We start from the raw sequence: 21,152 nt of genomic DNA, 5'->3' as shown, positions 1-21,152 counted from the left end.
GTATCAATCAATCAATGTGTATTTATATAGCCCAATATCACAAATGTTACATTTGTCTCAGTGGTCTTCACAGTGTGTACAGAATATCAGTATGACAATACGACACCCTCTGTCCTTAGTCCCTCACATCGTACAAGGAAACACTTCCAAAGAAAACCCAGTTTAAAGGGAAAAATGGGAGAAACCTCAGGGAGAGCAACAGAGGAGGGATCCCTCTCCCAGGACGGACAGACGTGCAATAGATGCCGTGTGTAAATTGAAAAGATAATACATTTCCATCCAGGACCACAGCCACGACTCGCGATCCAGGGCTCGCGGTCCAGGACACAGGACCGCAGGATCATCCATGACTCCGGATCCCGGCGTATATAGACACCAAAAAGAAAGACATTTGGGGAAGCTGGGTTAATCGGAACATGAGAGTACGGTATAGACAGAGAGAAGGAAGAAGTAAGATGTCCCCCGACAAACTAAGCCTATATCAGCAACACTAGGGGCTGAATCTAATCAGCCCTAACTATAAGCTTTATCAAAAAGGAAGGTCTTAAGCGCACTCTTTTCTGGGCAGAAAAGCAGAACGACGCACTTGTTCTTGTGTTTTTTTAATTTAATTTAACATTATCAACTAAAATCTAATAGAAATAGCACAGTGCTCCTTCTAAGCAAAATGGAAGACCCACAGACATTCTTGTTAGCAACAGGATCAAGCCTATGAGTTTGAGGATCATCTAGCATTTATCAAGTTAAGTTTTGAATAAAAAGAACGTCGGATGGATTAGCAATTTTGTCATATATCATTTGCTGTCATGTCATATGCCTGCAACCAACACATATTATCATTAGCAATTGGTGTTTAACATTCCAGAAAATAGACTTAAACGTCTATTTTCGGTTATTTCTTAATATTTCTTGTTTTGTCATTCCAAAACCCAAAGATATTCAGTTTAATAGGAGAGTATAAACTGCATTTACTGTCATGTTGCGTTCAAAATGACTTTCAATAATAAAAACAATCGATAGTTATTAATTGTCTGTCTCCTAATCGATAGATTGGTTAACAAACCAATGCAGCTTTACGTCTTTAAGCTACCCTTCACTTCTAAAACTAAACCTATAAAACATCCTTGCATGAACAGTAGTGCCAGCTTTTGGCCAAATCCATCCAGGTGTTGGCTAAAAGCAAAAACATACAAAAAAAAATACATACAGATGAGTTACAATAGGCCATTTTAAAATGTACAACTCAAGCACTCCTATTGATTGCCCCTTTGAACCCCTGATACTCCAGAGTCATGAGACCTAAGGAGCGGGGGTCTCGGTGGTGCCAGACGGGCATCCATCACTCAGCAGGAAGGGTCTAAAGGTTTGTAAAGCATTAGAGGGGATTCCTGCGGGAAGCCCTCATCTGTTAAAGGGCCGCAGATGCTCCGTCTCAAATGAGATCAGCTGCTCTCCAAGGTGACTTGTTTGGCTCTGTTGTGATAATGGATGGGAAGTGTTGTTTTCATTCTGCTTGCGATCACAACTGGGATTCTGTTTTTTCTTTTATTCTCTCACAAGTCGCAGCTTTATCCTTGAATAGCAAACAACATATTAAATATAAACCTATTGTTTCATGAGTGAATTTCTGTCGAGGAGAGCTATTTATAGTTGATGAAGATGTTGAAAAGGAAGCCAGCAGACTCCAGGGGGAAAAGATCTGTATCAGCAAAGAGAAACATGCCTGTTTGAATTGCTAATGAAAACAATCCTTCCTCGGTGCTGAGCAATTACACTTTATGAATAAATAGCCGCGAGGAAAGATTTCCTTTGGTATCTGCATCGGTAATGTGGTTCTTTATACTTAACAATGTATTTTAGATTGTTCCCTCAGTGGTTCAGCATCTAAAATAGCAATAACTCTAAAATGATGATTATATTGACAACTCAAACATATTAATGTATCAGTCAGCAGCATGTCTGGCATTGATACACATTGGCTGCTGAGTCACTCAATAAAAAGGAGCCAAGGCAGTTTTAATGGACATTTACTGAGCAAGTCACCTCCATATTTAATGCCCTTTGCTCAATGAAAATGAAATAAATGTCAGACGATTGTAAACAATCTGTATTACAAACCCTGTCTCTCTACTGGAAGTGTTGTTTGATTAATTAGCCTAGTGAAGCAGATACATGACAACTTAAATGGCTTTACACAAGCTTTTCTGAATGAGGTCCTTATATTACAGCGGATAGGCCAGCAAGTCTTCAGACATACAGCTCGGGCTCAAGTGAGTGCTTTTCACACCCGGGTGGGTCCCATACACTTTAGAATTGATTTGGGGGAGGTGAAGTATTAGGTATAGGGATTGGTTGGGTTCAGGCAAGTGATGGAGAGTGGTTAGGATTAGGTGGGGGGGGGGTTTCTCTGGGACCTGAGGGGCTTCCCCCCCGAGGGGATCCAAACCTGACAATTATCTGCACCGCTTCTTACAGGCCCCCCAGTTCCAATAGATGCAGGTCATTAAGTAAAACAGTAAACTAAAATGCTGAATAGACGAAGTAAAAAGGCAGAAAATATGTATTTTATTTGGAAATAAATACAATTTAGAAGGTTGTGACACAATCAAAGCATGGTTAAATTAAACCAATGCTCTGTTGACACGTTGTTTATCCACCCACCTTCTACCACCCCAGTTAAAAAATGTCAAGCAGCTTCTGCGCTCTCACAGTGTCCGATAGGGCTGAATAAGCTATCACAGCAGGAACAGTATTGTTTGAAATGTCCTTGAAATACATAATATTAGTGAATATGCATGACCCAAGAATATTGGTCTCCATATACATAATTCTGTCCTTAAGAACAAATAACAAGAACCTGATTGTGTAAAAAGTTATGAGTTGAACTCCTAATTTGACATTCAGCTTATACAGATAATAAAATAAAATACAAACTCTAGTTCACCTCAGTCGCCTGGGGGGGGAAACCTTGTCGGTGGATTATTGTGAAGGTTATTTTCAGTTATGGTTATTATTGCAATGATCCTCTACAAATCCTACATCCTGAAAATGCAATGCTGTTTTTTAGTTTTTCGAGAATAAATCAGTGTGTGTTTATGTGGCTGAGTCATCCTGCACAGCACCGTACCGACCGACCGACTGTCACCGTCTGCAGAGCAAATATCAGCACAGTTTGCACCGTGGGGTTCCAGCTATAAATAGAGTACAGGAAGTCATTGAGGAACACAATTCAAACGTCTGTGTAATAATGCCTGCCCGCAAGATAACCCAAGTGCTAATCCCATTTCGTTCTCTGGAATGCCTCTGAGGACAAAGCATGCTTCTTAGAGTACAGAAGATAAGGCTTTTTCCCTGCTGTTTGTGAGTTGGTTTGATCGTGTCTAATTAATGATACGCAGAGCCTTTGGAGGACGGTCCCTGATGATGGGGTTGAAGCATACGTTTTCCATAATAACTGCAGTCAAAGGCAATTTGCATTCAGGACATTATCGGAAAGTCTTTCATCAAGTAACTTGTGATTGTGTTTTCAGTTATAATTTTTAACAACTTATCGCACATACTTTATCTTTCATGCCTTCAGGCACACTTCACAGTTAAATGCTGATTATCTCGATAATGACAAAACGACACAGATTTAGTTCAGAAGTTGCCACATTAAAGTTGGTCCACAAAATATTATTCTGTGTTCACAATATTGGCAACAAAGCAACAGAACAGCCCAGTGGGCCTAGCTACAGTACATTGTCGCCCAGTTGCCATTGGAGCGTGGTTCGAATGTATGATGTCATTTTGCGCCTTTTGAACGGACTCATGGAAAATACGCGTCTCTTTCTGCTTGTAGTTTATCAAAAACGGGATTTGTTATGGTTTCATTGCCTCGTTGGAGACTCAACTTCTATTTAAAAGCCTGTTACACAGCAGGAGTTGTTTGTTTTTATTTCACAACATCTTATGTCATATGTTGGCTCTTTAAAGACCCATCTTTTTTTGTTTTTTATACTTTTTTTATAGATTATACAAACGAGACTTAAGTAATACTATATGTGCTGATATACTGTGTTACCTTTTGACTGAGACAAGCTGTTTCTAACAGTTTCCACCAGTCTTTGTGCTAAACTAAACTACCTCTTAAATATGTACTGTAGACATATGAAAATGCTATCAATCTTATCATCTAACTTTTGCCAAGAAAGCAAATGAGTAAATTCCCAAAACAATCCTTAAATGCCAACAATCCTATCCCTAATTATATCTCACCTATTTTCTATGCATTGAAGTGTTGCTTATTTCATCTTTATAATTTGGTTAAGCAGCTACAGTTGTTTATGCAAACATAAAACATGCTCGATGAAGCTAGTCCCATATTCCCAATCTTCCGTCATATTCCCAGTCCGTCCATGCAGCTCCCACTTTGCAGTAGCTCTATTTGCTCAGCCATGCGTATCCTAGATAACTCACACCATCATTACGATTAACAGCAGAAAGGGTTTTTGAAATGAAAGCAATTAAGCAGTGGCGTTGGTGGAGAGGGGATTATGTTGAAAGAACCAGCACTGATTCCTTCAGGGAACCTCCGAGGCAAACGGTTGATTCTTGAACCTGAATTATTTTACATATAGTGATTTTTCCTTTGTGGGATAACGATTCAAAACTTGATGACAGACACTTAATGACTCTGCTGTGTGAGAATATACACAATCTTCCCAAATAGACACAAACCCAATAAAGTGTCCTCATAGTCTTCATAGATTTGAATCATCCATTGTATTGGTTTTGCTTACATTTGTCTTCCCTGGACAGTTTTTGTCAGTAGAAAATGAAAAGCATCAGAAATGAGAGTTTAATGAAATCTCTATAAGAGAGACAAATACAAGGGTGTGGTAGTTAAAACAGGATATTGTGGGAAATAAAAAGATGTCTGTCGCGGAGTTAGTGCTCATAAGCCCCAAAACGCAATATGATTTCCATTAGTTTGATACTAGTGATTTAAAATAAGACGCCATGGAGAAAAGTAGTCCATTTTATCTTCTACTTGCATTTCTCTATTATATCTGAGATGCTTTATATAGAGTAAGTTTGCATTTAAGGGACTTTTTTTTAAAGAAAACCCCATTATCTGTTACTTAGAAATACACACTAAACATGCCACATATAAAACTGTACGTAACTGTATGGATTAGTAAGTTGATAATCAGAAAAGTTATTGGACCCTGCTTGTCACTAGATAAATATTTATGAATATTTACATTTGAATCAAAATGGCTGAACCATCCTCAGTTCCAACTGGTCATTTTCTGATTTTAATAGTTCATTATTGTCAGTCAAACAAGATATAGGATATCACTTGAGGGCATTTAGAAAAAGATTTACATGAGGTTTTGTATTTGTTGGATATGTAATACTAAATGATGGAGGTGGGTTTTCATGTACTGCTCCAGTTCAGAGTAATTCCACTTCTTCTGAGCACTTTGTTATTTGTACACTTGCTTTGATGCCTAGCCAAGGTGTTCAGTAATGTGATGTGCAGGTACCACCTCCATGCTGCCGTCTGTGGTTGCTTAGCAACATCGGCTGTTTGATCCCTTGACTCCATGTTTGTTATTGTTGACGTTTGAGGAGTGGCTCATACTGTGGCTTTGATTGGCAATCTAAAATATTAATGCGTATCCCTGTGCTCCTTTAATAAGCTAGTCTGTTATATGTGAAGAGGGGGAGGGGGTTCAAAGTAAGTGGGTTCAATTGAGAGCCATGTGCAGATGAGTTGAGAAGGTGAGTGGAGGGATAGAATTAGGAAAATATTGAGAAGAGCTTGAAAGGAAGGACTAAGCTTAACTAGGTTCCCCCTCAAGGCAGTATCAGAAACCAGTTACACCCCCACCCTCCCACTCCCACTCACACACACACCATCCCAGCCCACCATCTCCCCTGGATGTGCGGCCTATTTTCTCTGTCAAGGTGGTGTCCTAGATTCAAAGTTCCATCGGATGAGTAAAACAGTAAGGCAAAGAGATGATATTATAAGGATGTTGAGGATGGGGGTGTCACTTGGGTCTAACAAAAGAAGCTGAATGTTTCCTTTTTGATATTGGTGTTGGTTTGCTATCCTGGCTCCAAAATGGTGGAATGAGCTCCCCATTGAAATCAGGACAACAGATAGCCTACACATCTTCCGGCGCAGACTGAAAACTCTTTCGACTCCACTTCGAGCGATAGAATTACTAACAAAGAATTGCTAACAAAGCACTTGTATACTAATAAAGGACTGGCTTATCTATTGCCAGTTGAGTAGCACTTGAAATGTTTTAGCTCTATGAAACCTAATGTATATGATATGATTCTGTTTTCTTCAAGTTTGTATCTTGTTGGTCGAATGCACTTGTTGTAAGTCGCTTTGGATAAAAGCGTCAGCTAAATGCAATGTAATGTAATGCAATTGGTGTTGGATTCAAACCTAGATGTTGTGTGAGGAATACATGGCCTACTTACTGACCTGTAGGGAAATTGAAACCATAGAATGTGTTTGTTATTTAGACCTGTTTGACTCCGATGAAGGTACCTTGAGGAAACTTTGTGTGCCAGTGTAGATGCCCTTTCTTTCTATATTGTGCCCGGGTGCCCTTCTGTTTGTGTTATTAATTAACCGCCAGAGCAGAATCCCAACGTGTACGATCCTAACTCAGTTTCTCTGTGCAAATTCAATTACTGAGCGTGGATCTGGAAGACACAGCTGGTGATCACTGCATGTAGCTGAAGGCGTGCGGAGCACATGGTATCTATTGTACTGCAACAGTCAGATGAGCTACTGTGAAATGGCTACACTTGTCAGTTCCTAGTTCAACAGACTGTTGAATATATTACAGTGCTCCACATCTCCGGGCAATGGTCTTTTAACTTGTAATATAACTTTTATGTGATTACACTTGAGGCTCAGTGCAGCAAAGTGTCATACAATTGCTCTGTGTGCCTGCATCGTAATACATTGATTCCTTTTTAGCGTGTGTCCCAACTGTGAGGCTTTGTGTGAACATAATGGAGACAGTGCTGCAGCAGCCTGGGTGAAAGGGTTGCCACGCATAATTTTAAGGATGCTAACGTCACCAGTGCACCAGAGCGGCATCGCCCTCACTAATCTTGTTTTGTGATTTATTTATTTTTTTAACAGATGACCTTGACATTCACTCTTTACTAACACACACTCACACACATGACAAATCCACACAATATACAGGGAACTACAGGTTGTTCAGTGTTCCTCTATTTTCTTCTACATGTTAAAATCCAATTAGCCTCCCTCCCGCTTGTGCCTGTCACTCTTATCAGTCCTGGGCCCTCTGTAGACTCATACAGGATTTATTAAAAATGTAAGCGCTCCTCTTTTAGGGGGATAATATATTGGAAACCCTGCAGCATCAACATGAAGCTCATTAATAATTCATGTGTGTAGCCTGGTGAAGTCACAAAATGGACTAAAGCTTTGTAGTGCTGGGACAGAATGCAACAACGAATTCAATCCTCTGACCAGGGGTTTATGTACCACAGCTAAGAATGACCCTAACTACTTTGAAGATTGATGTGGGTGTTGATCAAGGTTACAAATAAAAACTGTTTGGAATTTACTCTTTGCTAAGCCCCAGACATCCTTGATTTGTTTTCAATAATGGGAGTAAGATATCACATAGAAGTAAATAAAATCAGGTCATGACCATTTTGTAAACTGAATAACAAGTTGTCACTCACCAGCAGATTGTATCGGCTACACTTAGCTTCTCAAGGTACGCCAATACGATACGTTTGTTGTAAACTGCTGACTTGTTCATGTTTCCAACATCATTTTATAAATACAAATATTATACGAACTCTAGGCCCTATAAAGGGAAGAAAGCTAATTCTTAACCAAGTAAGTTTGGTGCTTTTTAAACAAAGAATCTATGTTCCGCAGACAACTTGGAGAGGTTACTCTTAAGCCACGAGAATGTTGGCATTGACTTGGTATACATGTATTGGTTCTTGTGAAATCTCGTGACCTTTGCAGATACTGTATCTGTGGTTTTACTTGCCAAGATTGTCAAATATCAGCTGTGGGCTGATGCTTTTTTGTCACAACAATACAATGGTAGTGATTAGAATTATGTTTGATTTCTCCTTTTGAAAAACTCAACAGTGAAATGGCTTTTCTATAAATGTGTCACCTATTTTCTTACCTTACGTTGTTAGTGTTCTTGAGCAGTGTTTTGTAGCTGAACCTCTGACCTCCTGTGGGGAGGGGGATGGGGAGCGATACATTGCCCCCTCATGGATCAATAGCACATTAAAGCACTGCTCTTTAATGGTAGTGAACCTGCCGCCTCGGAACAATGAATGGCTATAAGTAGTAAAGACAATTTCTATTAGACCAAAGGGGACTTTTAATCATGACACACATCTCAAGCACAAGCCAAACGCAACCAACAATGCTGCCCACCATTACTAAACCACCACAAACCAAGCAGCCCCCACAGAATGATTAAAGATGATTTAATAATTCATAGTTGTTGTAAGCGCTGTTAGTGGACGGAGCGCTGTGCCGTTCTCCTTCTCAGCTGCATGGGGCCTGCCAGTGACAGATGGCTCAGCCCGTGTGGAGAGTTTGGTGCCAGTATAGCCCAGTGGAGTGTTAGACATTTATTTTGAGTGTCTCTGTCTCCATCATTTCAGTATGTGAGCAGAAAATGAATCTTTAAAGGTCACCTATTATGCAAAATCCACTTTTCCATGTCTTCTATACATACATATGTGTCCCCTCTGTGTAAAGGGACTCGGAAGGTTTCAGGAAAAAAGATTCTTTCTCTTGTCTGAAAATGAGCTGATCAGATTGTGGCCACTTTGTGATGTCACAATGTTTGTTTTGGGTTGTGTTTATTAGTCTAAAAAGGTAACACTCGCCCACCTTATCACCTGAATCTCCTCCTAGAGCACCATTTTGTTTTTTAAACCAATCATCTCGCAGAGGGGCTTGGGGAGATGTAGTTCATTAGCATTCAAAGCTACAGACACAGGCCGTTTCTCAGGCCGTTTCTCAATCGCGAGGATTTTGTCTTCCAAGCAAATATTTCAAGGATGCTACGTCATCGAGTGCCGCCGAAGGACTGTTCCAATCTCCAGCATACTTGGAATTTGAGGCCACGTCCTTGGTTTGGGGGAAATTTCGAGGCTGCACATGGGTAGACTTCGCGTCCTTAAAATCCCCACAATGCTTTGCGCACGGACCAATTTCAAAAACCCTTGCGGAGGAGAATGGCTGAACCGACGCAGCACACATTTAAATGTATGTAGTGGCGTAGAACCATAGACTGTATACGTAGAACATGTGTTGGTAAATATGTTACTTTGTTACCTTTGTTTGTTATCACGAAAAATGTGTTCCGTGAAAGTAAAGCAAGTTCATAATTAGATAGACATCGTGAGGTATTTATTTTTGGTACAGTTTGTGTTGAAACCGTTAGAGAGAGTGGCACACTTGTTAGCCTGTTCCATTCTTCTTCGTTTTCCGTAGCCGTGGCTTGGAAGTATACTTGCTTCGTTTCTGAAGGAAGTGACTTGGAAGTACGCGACTACCAAGCCAGCATCCTCGCGATTGAGAAACGGCCACAATGTCGAGTAAAGCCGCTCCAGAGCCACAATTTCAAGCATACTACGTCATCGAGTCCCGCCGAAGGACTGTTCCAATGTCCAGCATACTTGGAATTCTACCGAGCCCGGCGTACTTCGTAGAGGAAAAATGTAGAGGCTGCACATGTGTAGACTCCGCGGTCTTAAAATCCCCACAATGCTTTGCGCACGGACCAATTTCCCCAAATCTGTGGCGGAAAATGTAAGGCGGGGCTTCTCAAGTGATGCACACCTGCACACTTGCTCTCCTGTTCCACTCTTAATTTTCCGAATGCCAGGAAGTATTCTTGCCTCGCTTCTGAAGCAAGTGACTCGGAAGACATGTGCTACCAAGCAAGCAGAGAAACACCCACAGAATCAGCACTTTTGAAACATGGCTGAAACAGAGGGCTATATGGCATGCTACAATGATCTGTTTGGTATTTAGAGCCAAACACTTGAGAGTATAGTAGGGGACCTTGAAAGAAAAAAGGACACAAACGAGAGTGAAGCATGAGTATGGTTCCCTTTATCACAACTTTGGTGTTTAAATGCTGCTTTAATTTGTTGTGGATTCATGTCTACCTTATCAGCCCGTTATATTTCTCAGAAAACGTGGTCTGTTTCGTAAGTTATCCCTCCCCCGGTGCTCCTCTGCAGGATTTCCAGGCTTCGTTTAGAGATATTTCAGGCTCTCTGCATGGGCACCGTCCCCCTTTGTGTGTCCACCCGCCTGCTAAAGGGACAGCTTGCTGCTACCTGTTGGAAATCACAGCAACAGCAGGACATTGCAGACATTGTGTACAGTTTATCAAAGTCCTGCTGATCCTCGGTTTGTTGGGCCTGTGCGACACGGATCCACACTGTTCGCTTCCATAGAAACGACAGCATCCAAGCAACAGATCTAAGTTTAATAGGATGCTTTCTAGTTGTACATTCAGAAAAAGGAAAGAAAGTGTCCATTGTGTGGATCACCTACCATAAATCAAACTATGTATTTATTCTCTCAGTAGAGTTTGACTTCCTTGTAATAATTATCTCACAATGCAGACAGACCTTTACACATTATGTTATTATATAGAGAAATAAGAGATATTGCAGGGATGTGACATTTTTATTTCATGTTAGGATGATAATATCACATCATTTTCTGACTACAGCCACATCACTGTCTGCTAACCTGCATGCTGTATATGCTGAGTTTTTAAAAGTCTGATCAACAAACAACGAAGACTTTAAACTAACTTTTTTAGAATTGAATATTTGTAATGTATTTAAAAGTATCCTTTATGGCAGGGGTGTCAAACTCAATTTCATCACGGGCCACATTCGCATAAAGATTGGACACGAAGGGCCGGTTGTAATTATATAAATATATAATATATATATATATATATATATATATAAAATAAAGCATTATGTTACATTATTGCCTCTGAATTGGATTATTATCGGATAGGGTAATGACTAACTAAGTCTGAAAGCAGAAGTCCAGGGCAAATAATTGCAAGTCTCTTCATGTCACAAAACGAGATGCATTGTGGGACATGTAGTTTATGGGCAACCTGCTTCTGTAAAGTGACATGTAACCGTATAATAAACGTTTTATAATCTTTGCAAGCTCTTGCGGGGCCGCATAAAATGAAGTCGCGGGCCGGATTTGGCCCCCAGGCCTTGAGTTTGAGACCTCTGCTTTATGGAGATCATGTGATTCCCCTTACACAATAACTTATTTGATCCCATATGTGATATTTAATGAGTAGATTATGTGAAATCTTTACTATCATTAGCAAGCATCATCCTCAACCATTTTGAAAGCTGATAATAATAATAACGTTTTTTTTCAGCAATTTCAGCGCATTTAGCTGATTTCCTATATCCTTTGTTCCTAACAGAGCTGCCAGAGAACTGGACGGACACCAAGGAGACCCTGCAGGATGGGATGGTGTTCAACGTGAAGTACCTAGGGATGACTCTGGTGGGCCAGCCCAAAGGAGAGGACATGGCCTCAGCTGCCATTCGCAGAATCGTTACCACGGTGAGCCACTGGTCCCTTTTCTTAGTGTTTCATAAAGAAAGTTGTATCCGCACTTGAATCTTGAATAGTTACTTTGATTTCATTGTAAGTGCTGGACGAAGTACAAATAATTGTTCTGATTGTGAAATTAGCAAGCCAAGTTGCATATAATTCTGTAGGCAAGGTCAGGACCTTCAATAGCAACGTGTAATTTCAAGAGTGACATTGTGAAGAATTCAATTACAGCCATGCTTTTTATAGAATCTCTCCTGGGCATTTGGGAAATGACAGCCTACAACTGCAGTGCACATTTTCTGAACAATGTTAAGGGGAATACTTGTCATTTTAGTTATTCTGATGGTCCGGGAAAAAATGTACCCAGGATGATCATTTATGACACATTTAAACATTGTTGCACCAAATAAAGTTCCATCTTTTCTTTGTATATAAAGAATAATGCATCCTACCTTGGGTACCATTAGAGGCAGATTTTAAGTAGAAGATGTGCTTTATGTCAGTAATATATCCCTCACTGTTCAGCAAATATAGTCTTATGGGCAGAAAACCAGTGTGGACTCACTATTCAATGTGGCCTTTAATGTTTGCATGTGGGAAAAAAGTCCAAAAAGTTCTGTAAATTATAACTGTTTATGTAATATAATCTGTTATTCCCTTGGCATGTAGTTATAGTTGGGTTCAGTTTTAAATCAAGGTCAATATTGATGCATGAAAATAGCTGTTAATCCAGGAGTTGCACATGTGCAGCAGTCAAATTATTGATATGATGTTTATTATAGACATACAAACAATATATTTACATATTCAAAACGCAAACATAACATTTCCTTCTTTAGTGTGTCCTTCACGCAAACCTTTTCCCTGAGCGCTGCCAACAATAAGACTGAAAGGAAAGCCTGGCGCTGGCAGCCGATTCATAAACCCCCCACTTCTCAATTAGAGACTGAACCGAAACCTAATGGCAGGATTAAGATTCAATTGATTTACACCAGGAGGACAGGAAAAGCAACCGAGTTGTCTCTTGTCTGTTCCCTTGGAAACCAATCAACCTGAATGGGATTACTGAATACATTTGTGACTTTTCCATTTGCTACATGCTTCAGTCTGGCATGATAACACAAGACGGAGGGACCGAACGTATAGAAGAAGCTGAATTTGGCGTATCTCAAGCTGACAGATTGGTTTTTGCCTCGTGGCATGACATGAGTAACATGACAGAATATAACGTGGTTGTTAACACTTCCTACATGGATGAGCTGCCACACTCAGCCACAGCACTTGTTCCCTCTCTGATATAATGCCAGTTTTACATAATTGTAATTGCTGCGGGTTTCAGCAGAATGTGCTGTTCCTCATCATCATCTCCAGGGCATTTAGGCTCCTACAGCGTTCCTGTTGTCCTTCAGAAGTCCTGGTAGATCCCGCTTCTTTTCATAATAATAATAATAATAATACATTTAATTTCGAAGCGCTTTTCCAGGTGCTCAAAGACGCTTTACAGTGGTGATAAAACATGATAAAATAGAATTTAAAAATGTATAAGAACATGATAAAATAACATTTAAAAGTTATTACAACAGCAACACAGCATAATTCACAGATTAAAAGCCAGTCTGAAGAGGTGTGTCTTGGTCAGTGTTTTGAAAGTGGGGGGGTCAGTGCAGTCTCTGATGTGTTGTGGGAGGGAGTTCCAGAGGGTGGGGGCAGCGATGGAGAAGGCTCTGTCGCCCCAGGTTCGGAGCTTGGTTCGTGTAGGGATAGAGAGGAGGTTCGCTTCTGATGAGCGAAGGCTGCGGGAAGGGGTGTAGTGGTGGATTTCATTTTCATCATCCGCTTCTCCTCGGTGTCAGCCTTTTATTTCACCTGCTGCAACAATGAAAGAGTTGTCCTGCAGGGAGAATGGAAAGTGATGAAATAATGTCTTTCTTTCACCCTCTGTATTCCTCCACAGTTATCTACCGATTCTTACCCTCATCGCACTTGAGTGTGAAACTAAACTGCTCTCATTTGTCAGCTAATTGCATGGTAAGGAGGTCATTGTCATAGTCAACAGGCGCTCTCTCACAGACCACCAGCTCAGCACTCTGCTCCTATTTCCTGAAACTCCAGATGGAGCAGAGCGGCAGGGGGAGTGAGCGGCTGCCAGCCCGACCTCGAGTTGCATGTAGCCCTCGTTCTGGGCTTCACGATGCGGCTTTCCTCCCCCCCAGTTCTGTCACTTTTTATAAATTCCCCACATTTCCAGGGCAACTCGCGCAGGCTGCCTAGTGTTGTTTGGCAGCCACTGTCGCATCTCAGGGGTTTTCGGTGTGTCATCAGAAGTAGCCTACGTTCATGCTATATTTATGTCAGACAGCTCCCTATTGATTTTTTATGTGTGTTAATGTGTTTTTATATTTCATATCCACAGGCCAGGGCCAGTGCCAAGAAGTTTCAGAAAGTAACTTTGACGATCTCTCCGAAAGGCATCATCATGACGGACACAGAGACCACAGACCTCATAGAAAATGTCTCCATATACAGGTAAATGAAACGCCCCGCCCACTTTCCGGCGAACATAATGCATGCGAGAGAAGCGGAAAATTCGTTTTTTATGTCTTAAAGCTGCCGAGTTATATATTGCACCTCAAACAACAAATACATCCAGAGTTAAGGTTTCTATACTTCCTCTACAGAAAAAAGGGCGGATAAAGAAACGATCTAATTCAGAAATCACAGTTTCAAGTATAAGGCTTCTGCCTGCCACTCGTCCGAAAGCAAAGCTGTCTATGCCGTCTGACGGTCTATTTGACACGATTTTCATATTTTTGGAGTAATTATAAAATGTCTGAACAACAGAAATATTGTTTTCTGGCATCACTTTAACATTTTATGGGGAAAATCGGCAATTTGGTATGAGGGCGCACAACGAAAGTAAGATGGCGCAGCGCCCCTGTTACCCGGTTTAGACAAAACCCATATTATTATAATTGAGAGTCTCTTAAAGTCTCAATAATTACAATATTTTTTAGGTTGGCATTATGTCAAGCCGTGTGCTGGTCAGTGAAAAGGCTAGGGCTACTGGCTTCAAGCAAATACATGAAAATATCATGCAAACCATTAAGAACTGCATGTAAAACTTTACATTTTCATATCTTATTACCTCAAGAGGTAAATGCCTGACTTTATAAGCGTGGCTGAGCAATATGTCCTAAAACATCATCACTTAACAAGGGTTTATTATTCGTGCTGTGCCTAACAATTCTGTTAATCCTCCGAGTCGAATCCTAAAAACAAAAATAGTGTCTTCATCTGATTCTTGAAAATACTGATATGTTCTATGTAGGTCACTTTCCTCTCTGTCCATTGCTTGGGCTCCTTTGTGTAGGAATAAACCGAGCAGGTCTCTGCTCAAAGCGATTGTGAGTTTGATCAATTCAGCAGGAAACCAATAATGGGAGGCCAGGAGGGGGTCGCCGGGGGGACGTCTCATACTGTTGCTCTGTGTCAATGAAAGCTGACCTTTGTCAGCGCCACGCTAGGTTTCCCTCTACCGAATCAGTGAAAGGAGAGAGAGAGTGTGTGTTCATGTGTGTGTGTGCATGTGGATTGTGTCCGTTTGGCTGCCTTCCTCTCTCTGGATAGCTCCTGTAATATAGATTGGGCCTCGTGTAATTGATCCTTACCGTCTAAATATCACATGGCTGGGCTGTGATTACAGAAGAGCTCTGATAACAGAGAAGCTGGTGTGTGATGGAGGATATATTTGATCGGTGTGTGTGTACGTGTGTGTGTGTACGTGTGTGTGTGCCCCTTCCTGATCCACCTTATCAGCGGTAACAGACCACAGGCCAGGGGAATGAGCCTCGTCTTTGATCTCCCTCTCTTCTCTCCCTCCTTTCCCCCCCCCCCCCCCTTTCATTTATATAGTGAAGCAATCTTACCTTTCTGCTCGTATGAATGTAAAAAGAGCTCTGAACGCAGGAATACCCACGACTAATTGCCCACTTTGAAACTCGTGCCGCCAATACTCCGGAGTAATAATAGAGGATAGAAGGGGCCACATGCAGAGCTCGGGTAGACTGAGGATTGATTTATCCCCTTTTTATCAAACCCCACCCCCAATTCAACCTCTTCCCCCTCCTTTCTTATGTCTTATTTTAGTTGCACATAATCCATTTATTGGCCAAGACGGCAAGTGAAGGGTGAAGGGAAGAGGAGACGTGTCAGCCTGTTTATGTGCATAACAAATAATGGAGTTAAATACAAAAGGTGTGTGTGTGTGTGTGTGTGTGTGTGTGCGTGCGTGTGTGTGTCCACGCATGGATGGACTTATGAGCGTTGAAGTGTGTGTGTGTGTGTGTGTGTGTGTGTGTGTGTGTGTGTGTGTGTGTGTTAATTGTGTATTTGCACTCACTGGAAGCAGGGCTGTTTCCCTCAGGCGAAGCTTAGCGGGGGATAGAAAACAGACAAGCAGGCATCGTGCCATAACATTGGAAAAAGGATCCTCGCAGCCATGACCCGCCCCACCTCATCCACCCACACGCATACCCTCACCCACCCACACACGCAATGAAATATCATCCTGTATCAGTGGCAAATAAAGTTTTTTTTTAGATCACAATATTGAATTCAGCAGCCTTCACAGCCACTGGCAGCACATTTCACACTGCATTTACTTACTTACTTTGTAATATCAGACATTCAGATTGCTGTAGGTCTAAATTCTCGCAGGAAGAAAACAACACTAAACATTTGGTTTGTTTTAAAAAATAGGGGTGTTGAAATATACACTATGATGATATTTTATAAATGGCCTCTGGAGCTTAGATATACACAAGAAATGCTGATATTATAATCCAAAATGTGCAGGCATTTTTTGTTTATTTCCCCAGAACAATCCAGGAAAACACTTTTTTAAGTGCCCGTGTATAATGATGTTCCACATCCTATAAATGTTATGATATATAACAAAGTTAAACGCAAGAGCACGTACCAACTGGCTGAAACTGTTCTTTTTACTCAGATCAGATTATAAATATAAAAAACAAGTGCCCTGTGTTTCTCATTTGTGACTTATTTGTGCAAAACTGTAGAAACCTGGTCAAATGTTTCGGTTTTGACAACTGATTTAATCATGCGGTTGTTGTTTTTTAGTCATAATATAATATAATATTTCGAAATATATTACATCTCCCAGAGAGCATAACACTGCGAGGTGTTGAGCTCCCATCGGGACTCTGTTTCTGCTTCATATTCTGACAGGAGCTCTCGGAGAGAGACCAGCATATCAAGCAGCAAAACCCACGGGTCAGAGGAGCTGTACCTGACACTCCACCTGTTAATGAGGCACGCTGTTCTGACACATCCTCACATCTGAGAGATATGTCTGTCGGATCCCCCAATCAAAGTTTTCTCTAACATCTTACGATTTATTTTTCCCATTTTTGGTTTGTTTGAATCAGATTTGTTCAGCATTTGGAAAGATGTGCCTGCTTTCCTGCAGCAAAAGCAAAATGCTGTTTTCCATGAATGCACTTATGTCGGGTATAAAGTTGAACAAAAGTAGCTCATTGTTGTGTTTACCGGCATACCTGCTTCATTCAGTGTATATAGAGAATTTGAGGCTTTGATGTGTCGAGTTATATTCACGCTTTGTACTGTAAATATTTAAATATTTCGACTGATATTCCCTCACAAGCACCGGTGCTCCACACAGTGAGGAGATCAAAGGCATGCGGTCCACAGAGGCCCTTTGGAGATATGATGCTCACTGACAGCTCAGCTTCTGTTGTTCTAGCTTAGTGAAAAACTGTCAATTTTTTTTTTCAAGCTGAAGGCTTATTCTATGAATGTGATCCATTGTGTGGCAGTCATACATATTTTCAATTTGCCTCTTTTAATGTCTTAATGATTAAGAGACCTCCCACTCCATAGAAGTGCACTGTACTGTCAATGGAGGGAGCTTGTGTGTCTTTGCCAAAGAGATGAAATCTTAAATGTGTATTCACTCCAATGACAAATAACATTATTCACACATGGATGCTATGTTATAATGAAGATTCTTTTTTGTGTATTACCCATATTATATGATGATTCATAGTTGTGAAATTCTTGCTGTTGGTAATAGATTCTTGCTGATAGTTATTTACAGTCCTGCTCTGACTGTCAACCTGTTTTAAGAATCTTTGGGGTGCCTTTTTTAATTTTAAATGTGTAGAACATGTTTGGGTAGGGACTGTTTTAAGAAGAGGTGTGATACATTACAAAAACAATTCAAATCAGTGACAACATGAAAGGCCTTTTCACAATATTTGCTACAGCCAGGGTGGTTATTTTCTTTGTCTTGGTTTGATGGTTAATTGACAAAAACAAAGTGACAGTAACAAGAAAACCAGTGTTTGTACCTATAGTACTACCAAACAAAGTAGGCATTTTCTTTGTGCCATTACATCTCACAAATAAACAAGGACATTTAATAATCAGACCCTGCAATAAAATAAAAATGTTTTAAGTTTTTCAAGTAACTCAGCTCAAACTCACCAGTCACTCACTCAGCATCATCAGACAGGTTTTTAGGAATATGAGAATGTCCACATTTCCAGGTATTTATAAGCTGGGATGTTTGGGCATTTACAATATCCCCTGCTCTGGAAAAAACTCTCTCGCTTGGTAGCCTACTGATGTTGCTGGGACAGCAGTGGTCGCGTTAACCGAATATTTTTTTTATCAATGACGGAAAAATCTGAAAGCAGTCTGTCATTTTCACAGATTAGAACAAACTCGGAACAGCGCCAACGTTTCCCCGCAGCGAGGCTCTGGTGTTATGCCTTGTTGTGCATGCCCTCCAAAAGGAAATGATATAGTTCTCATTCATAACACTCCGTTCGATGTCTCACTATGGGATGCGCCTCAACGCGTATGCAAACAGAAGCATCAATCTCATTACGCCAATCCTGATTGGCTGGTGATCTTGACGTCAACGTCAGGGAATCCACCCACCCTTTAAGTAGCTTGCGCTACGACGCAGCGTCATTCAAACACCTCTTCTCGCTTCAGAGCACATCTCGTTTTATCAGTAACCGGGCTAGCTTAACGGTCCACAGACTGAACCCAAGCTAACATTCGGTCGACGGGCGCTTGCCGGTTACTTTTTTGCTTTGCAAGAAGATTGAGCAATATTAACACACCAGTTAATATTGGAATCTGCCTCGCCGTTCTTTCTGTCGAAATAACGGTAAGGTTTGATTTTTTTCTTCAAGCTAGTAACATACCTGTTGCTAGTTTGTTCTTCCCTTACCACGGTAAAGAGGACGTTCTCTTTTCTCTCTCACACCAGAGGAGACAGAGATAAAAAAGGTATTAACACACCAGTTAATATTCTTTAAAGAATAAAATCTACACCGTCGCCTTTTTTCCTTTCGGACTAACGGCAAGGTTAGATTTTTTCTCAGTAACGTACCTCTTACTAGCGTGTCCACTCCACTCCGACACCCCGGCGATCGAAGATGGACCCTTCTCTCCCTCACACCAGAGGAGTCAGGGACTCGGAGGCTCGGCTATGCGGCTGCGGGTTTAAAATTTCAGGCACAGACTCACACCAGGTCTGCTCGTCCTGCCTCGGGCTGGAATACGCCCGGGAGGCTATCGATAACCCCGGCTCGTGCGGGCATTGTACCCGCTTCACCATGAAGAGCCTCCGCCGACGGTTAGCACGCCAAGCTAGCTTGTCGGGACAGGACCCCCTCATGTCTGATGATTCGCCGTCCGGCAATCAAGACATGGTGGCATCCGCCGCAGAGATTGAGCAACAACAGCGACAGCCGCTGAACCGGAGCCCCACGCCGTTTCAGGCTGGGACCCGGTGGCGGCAAGAGCCGCGAGAGCGGAGCCCTGCGCTGTGTCAAGCTGGGGCTCCCAATTGGACCTCACCATGGTTCCACCCGCGGAGGATGTCCTGGAGTTGGACTACATGGAGGACGAAGAGGATACCTCTGAGTTCCTCCTGTCTGACTCAGATGGGGATGACATCTTCGTTTCATCGGCTCAGGCTGCTAAGCCGGGAGTGATGTCCCCCGGGCGAGAGCACACCAGCTTCACCCGTCCTAAGTATGGACTTGCAGGCCGTGTGTCACCGCGCTGCGTCCAGGCTGGACATCCCATGGCCTGAAGCGGCCAAGGAGACCTCCAGATCTCGCTACGAGGGGAAGAACTTGCCCCAAGCAGCGAGGACGAAGAGGCAGCTCCTTCCAGTCTTTCCGGAGATGCTGGACGAGGTGTCGGTCTCGTTCAGCAACAAGGCCCCAATCCAGGGTGCCTCCTCCCTGGACTGTGACGGTATGGAGAGGCTCGGCCTGCTCCGCATGCCGCCCATGGAACCGCTGGTGGCAGCCCACCTCCAACTGAGGCTGGCTTCGACACCAAGCAGGAACCCCATGCTACTGACAAAGGCAGACCGGTTCCAGTCAGCGATGACCGAACGGGCCTATAAAGCCGCAGCTTTGTCCGCCAGGGCTCTCAATGTCTCCTCGCTGCTGACCGCCTACCAGGCGGAGCTTTGCGAGGACATGTCGAGCAGACCTGAGCCTGCCGTGTGGGACGAGATCTCAGCGATCACGGACATTTGCCTCCGTGTGCAGCGCTGTGCAGTCCAGCAAAGTGGGCAAAGCACTGGGAATGATGGTGGTACAGGAGAGAGCCAGGTGGCTCAACCTGACCAACCTTCCAGACCGGGAAAAAGAGGATGTTCTGGACATGCCTATTGTTCCTGAGGGCATATTTGGCTCCGCTCTAGCTTCAATGCAGCTGAGGTGCGAGTCAAAAAGGAAGGGAGACGAGGCTTTCCAGCTCCGTCTCTCCCGAAGGGTCCAGCCGCCACCTCCAATGGTCCCGCGGCAGGCCTTCACCCAAGCTGTCTCACGTCCTGCCCGGTTCAAAATACCGAAGCAGCAGAGACCGCAGCCCGTCCCGGGTCCCCAGCGCCGGCACGAGGTAAGAGGGAGCTGGCCAAGAAAATCTCCGGTCCCGGCAGCGGCCGCTCAGGCGCAGCCGACCCAAGTTTTCAGCCACCAGGCGAGGAAGAAGAAGCGGGCGGCCTGACAGCCTCCTCTCCTCGATGAAGGAGCTGGAAGTTCCCTGTTCCCCATCTCCAGAGCACGTTCCAGTGTTGGATGCTCATGTGTTTTCGGGGTGCCGCCATGCCCCCATCTTCCCGCCGCCTCGAGTGATGCCAAAACGTCATCCTCAAGTTTGCGCCATCAGGGAAATGGACTTAACATCAAACACAGCAAGTTCCGCTGCCTGTTTAAGTCACACAAACACATGTCATCATTGTTGTTTCAAAATAAATCATTTTCCACTGTCGTTTCCAGGCTTGAAGCCAAGGGTGCAGTCAATAAGAATGAAAAGAAAAACAATAAACAGTCTGTCGTCTGCCCCTCTTTTGAGAGCGGCTACGGCCTCTCTCAAAAGGCGGACAATAGACGGGATTGTGAAGGCACCACCGCCACGC

The 21,152-nt window shown here is 42.6% G+C and overlaps 1 protein-coding gene across 2 annotated transcripts in view; it reads left to right on the top strand.

Moving 5' to 3' along the window:
* LOC117439534 (low density lipoprotein receptor adapter protein 1) overlaps positions 1-21,152 on the top strand; it is a 54,669-nt gene that overhangs the window by 17,800 nt on the left and 15,717 nt on the right. For both annotated transcript variants that reach the window (XM_034075460.2, XM_034075461.2), the window contains exons 2-3: positions 11,523-11,665; positions 14,073-14,185. In XM_034075460.2, coding sequence (XP_033931351.1) covers positions 11,523-11,665; positions 14,073-14,185 — 256 coding nt within the window. The remainder of the gene's footprint in view (positions 1-11,522; positions 11,666-14,072; positions 14,186-21,152) is intronic.

The sequence above is a fragment of the Pseudochaenichthys georgianus genome, chromosome 24, assembly GCF_902827115.2.
Source record: "Pseudochaenichthys georgianus chromosome 24, fPseGeo1.2, whole genome shotgun sequence".
In the NCBI taxonomy this organism is placed as follows: domain Eukaryota; kingdom Metazoa; phylum Chordata; class Actinopteri; order Perciformes; family Channichthyidae; genus Pseudochaenichthys; species Pseudochaenichthys georgianus.
The sequence above is the reverse complement of the archived record's forward strand: the minus strand, read 5'-3'. Positions and strand labels throughout refer to the sequence as shown.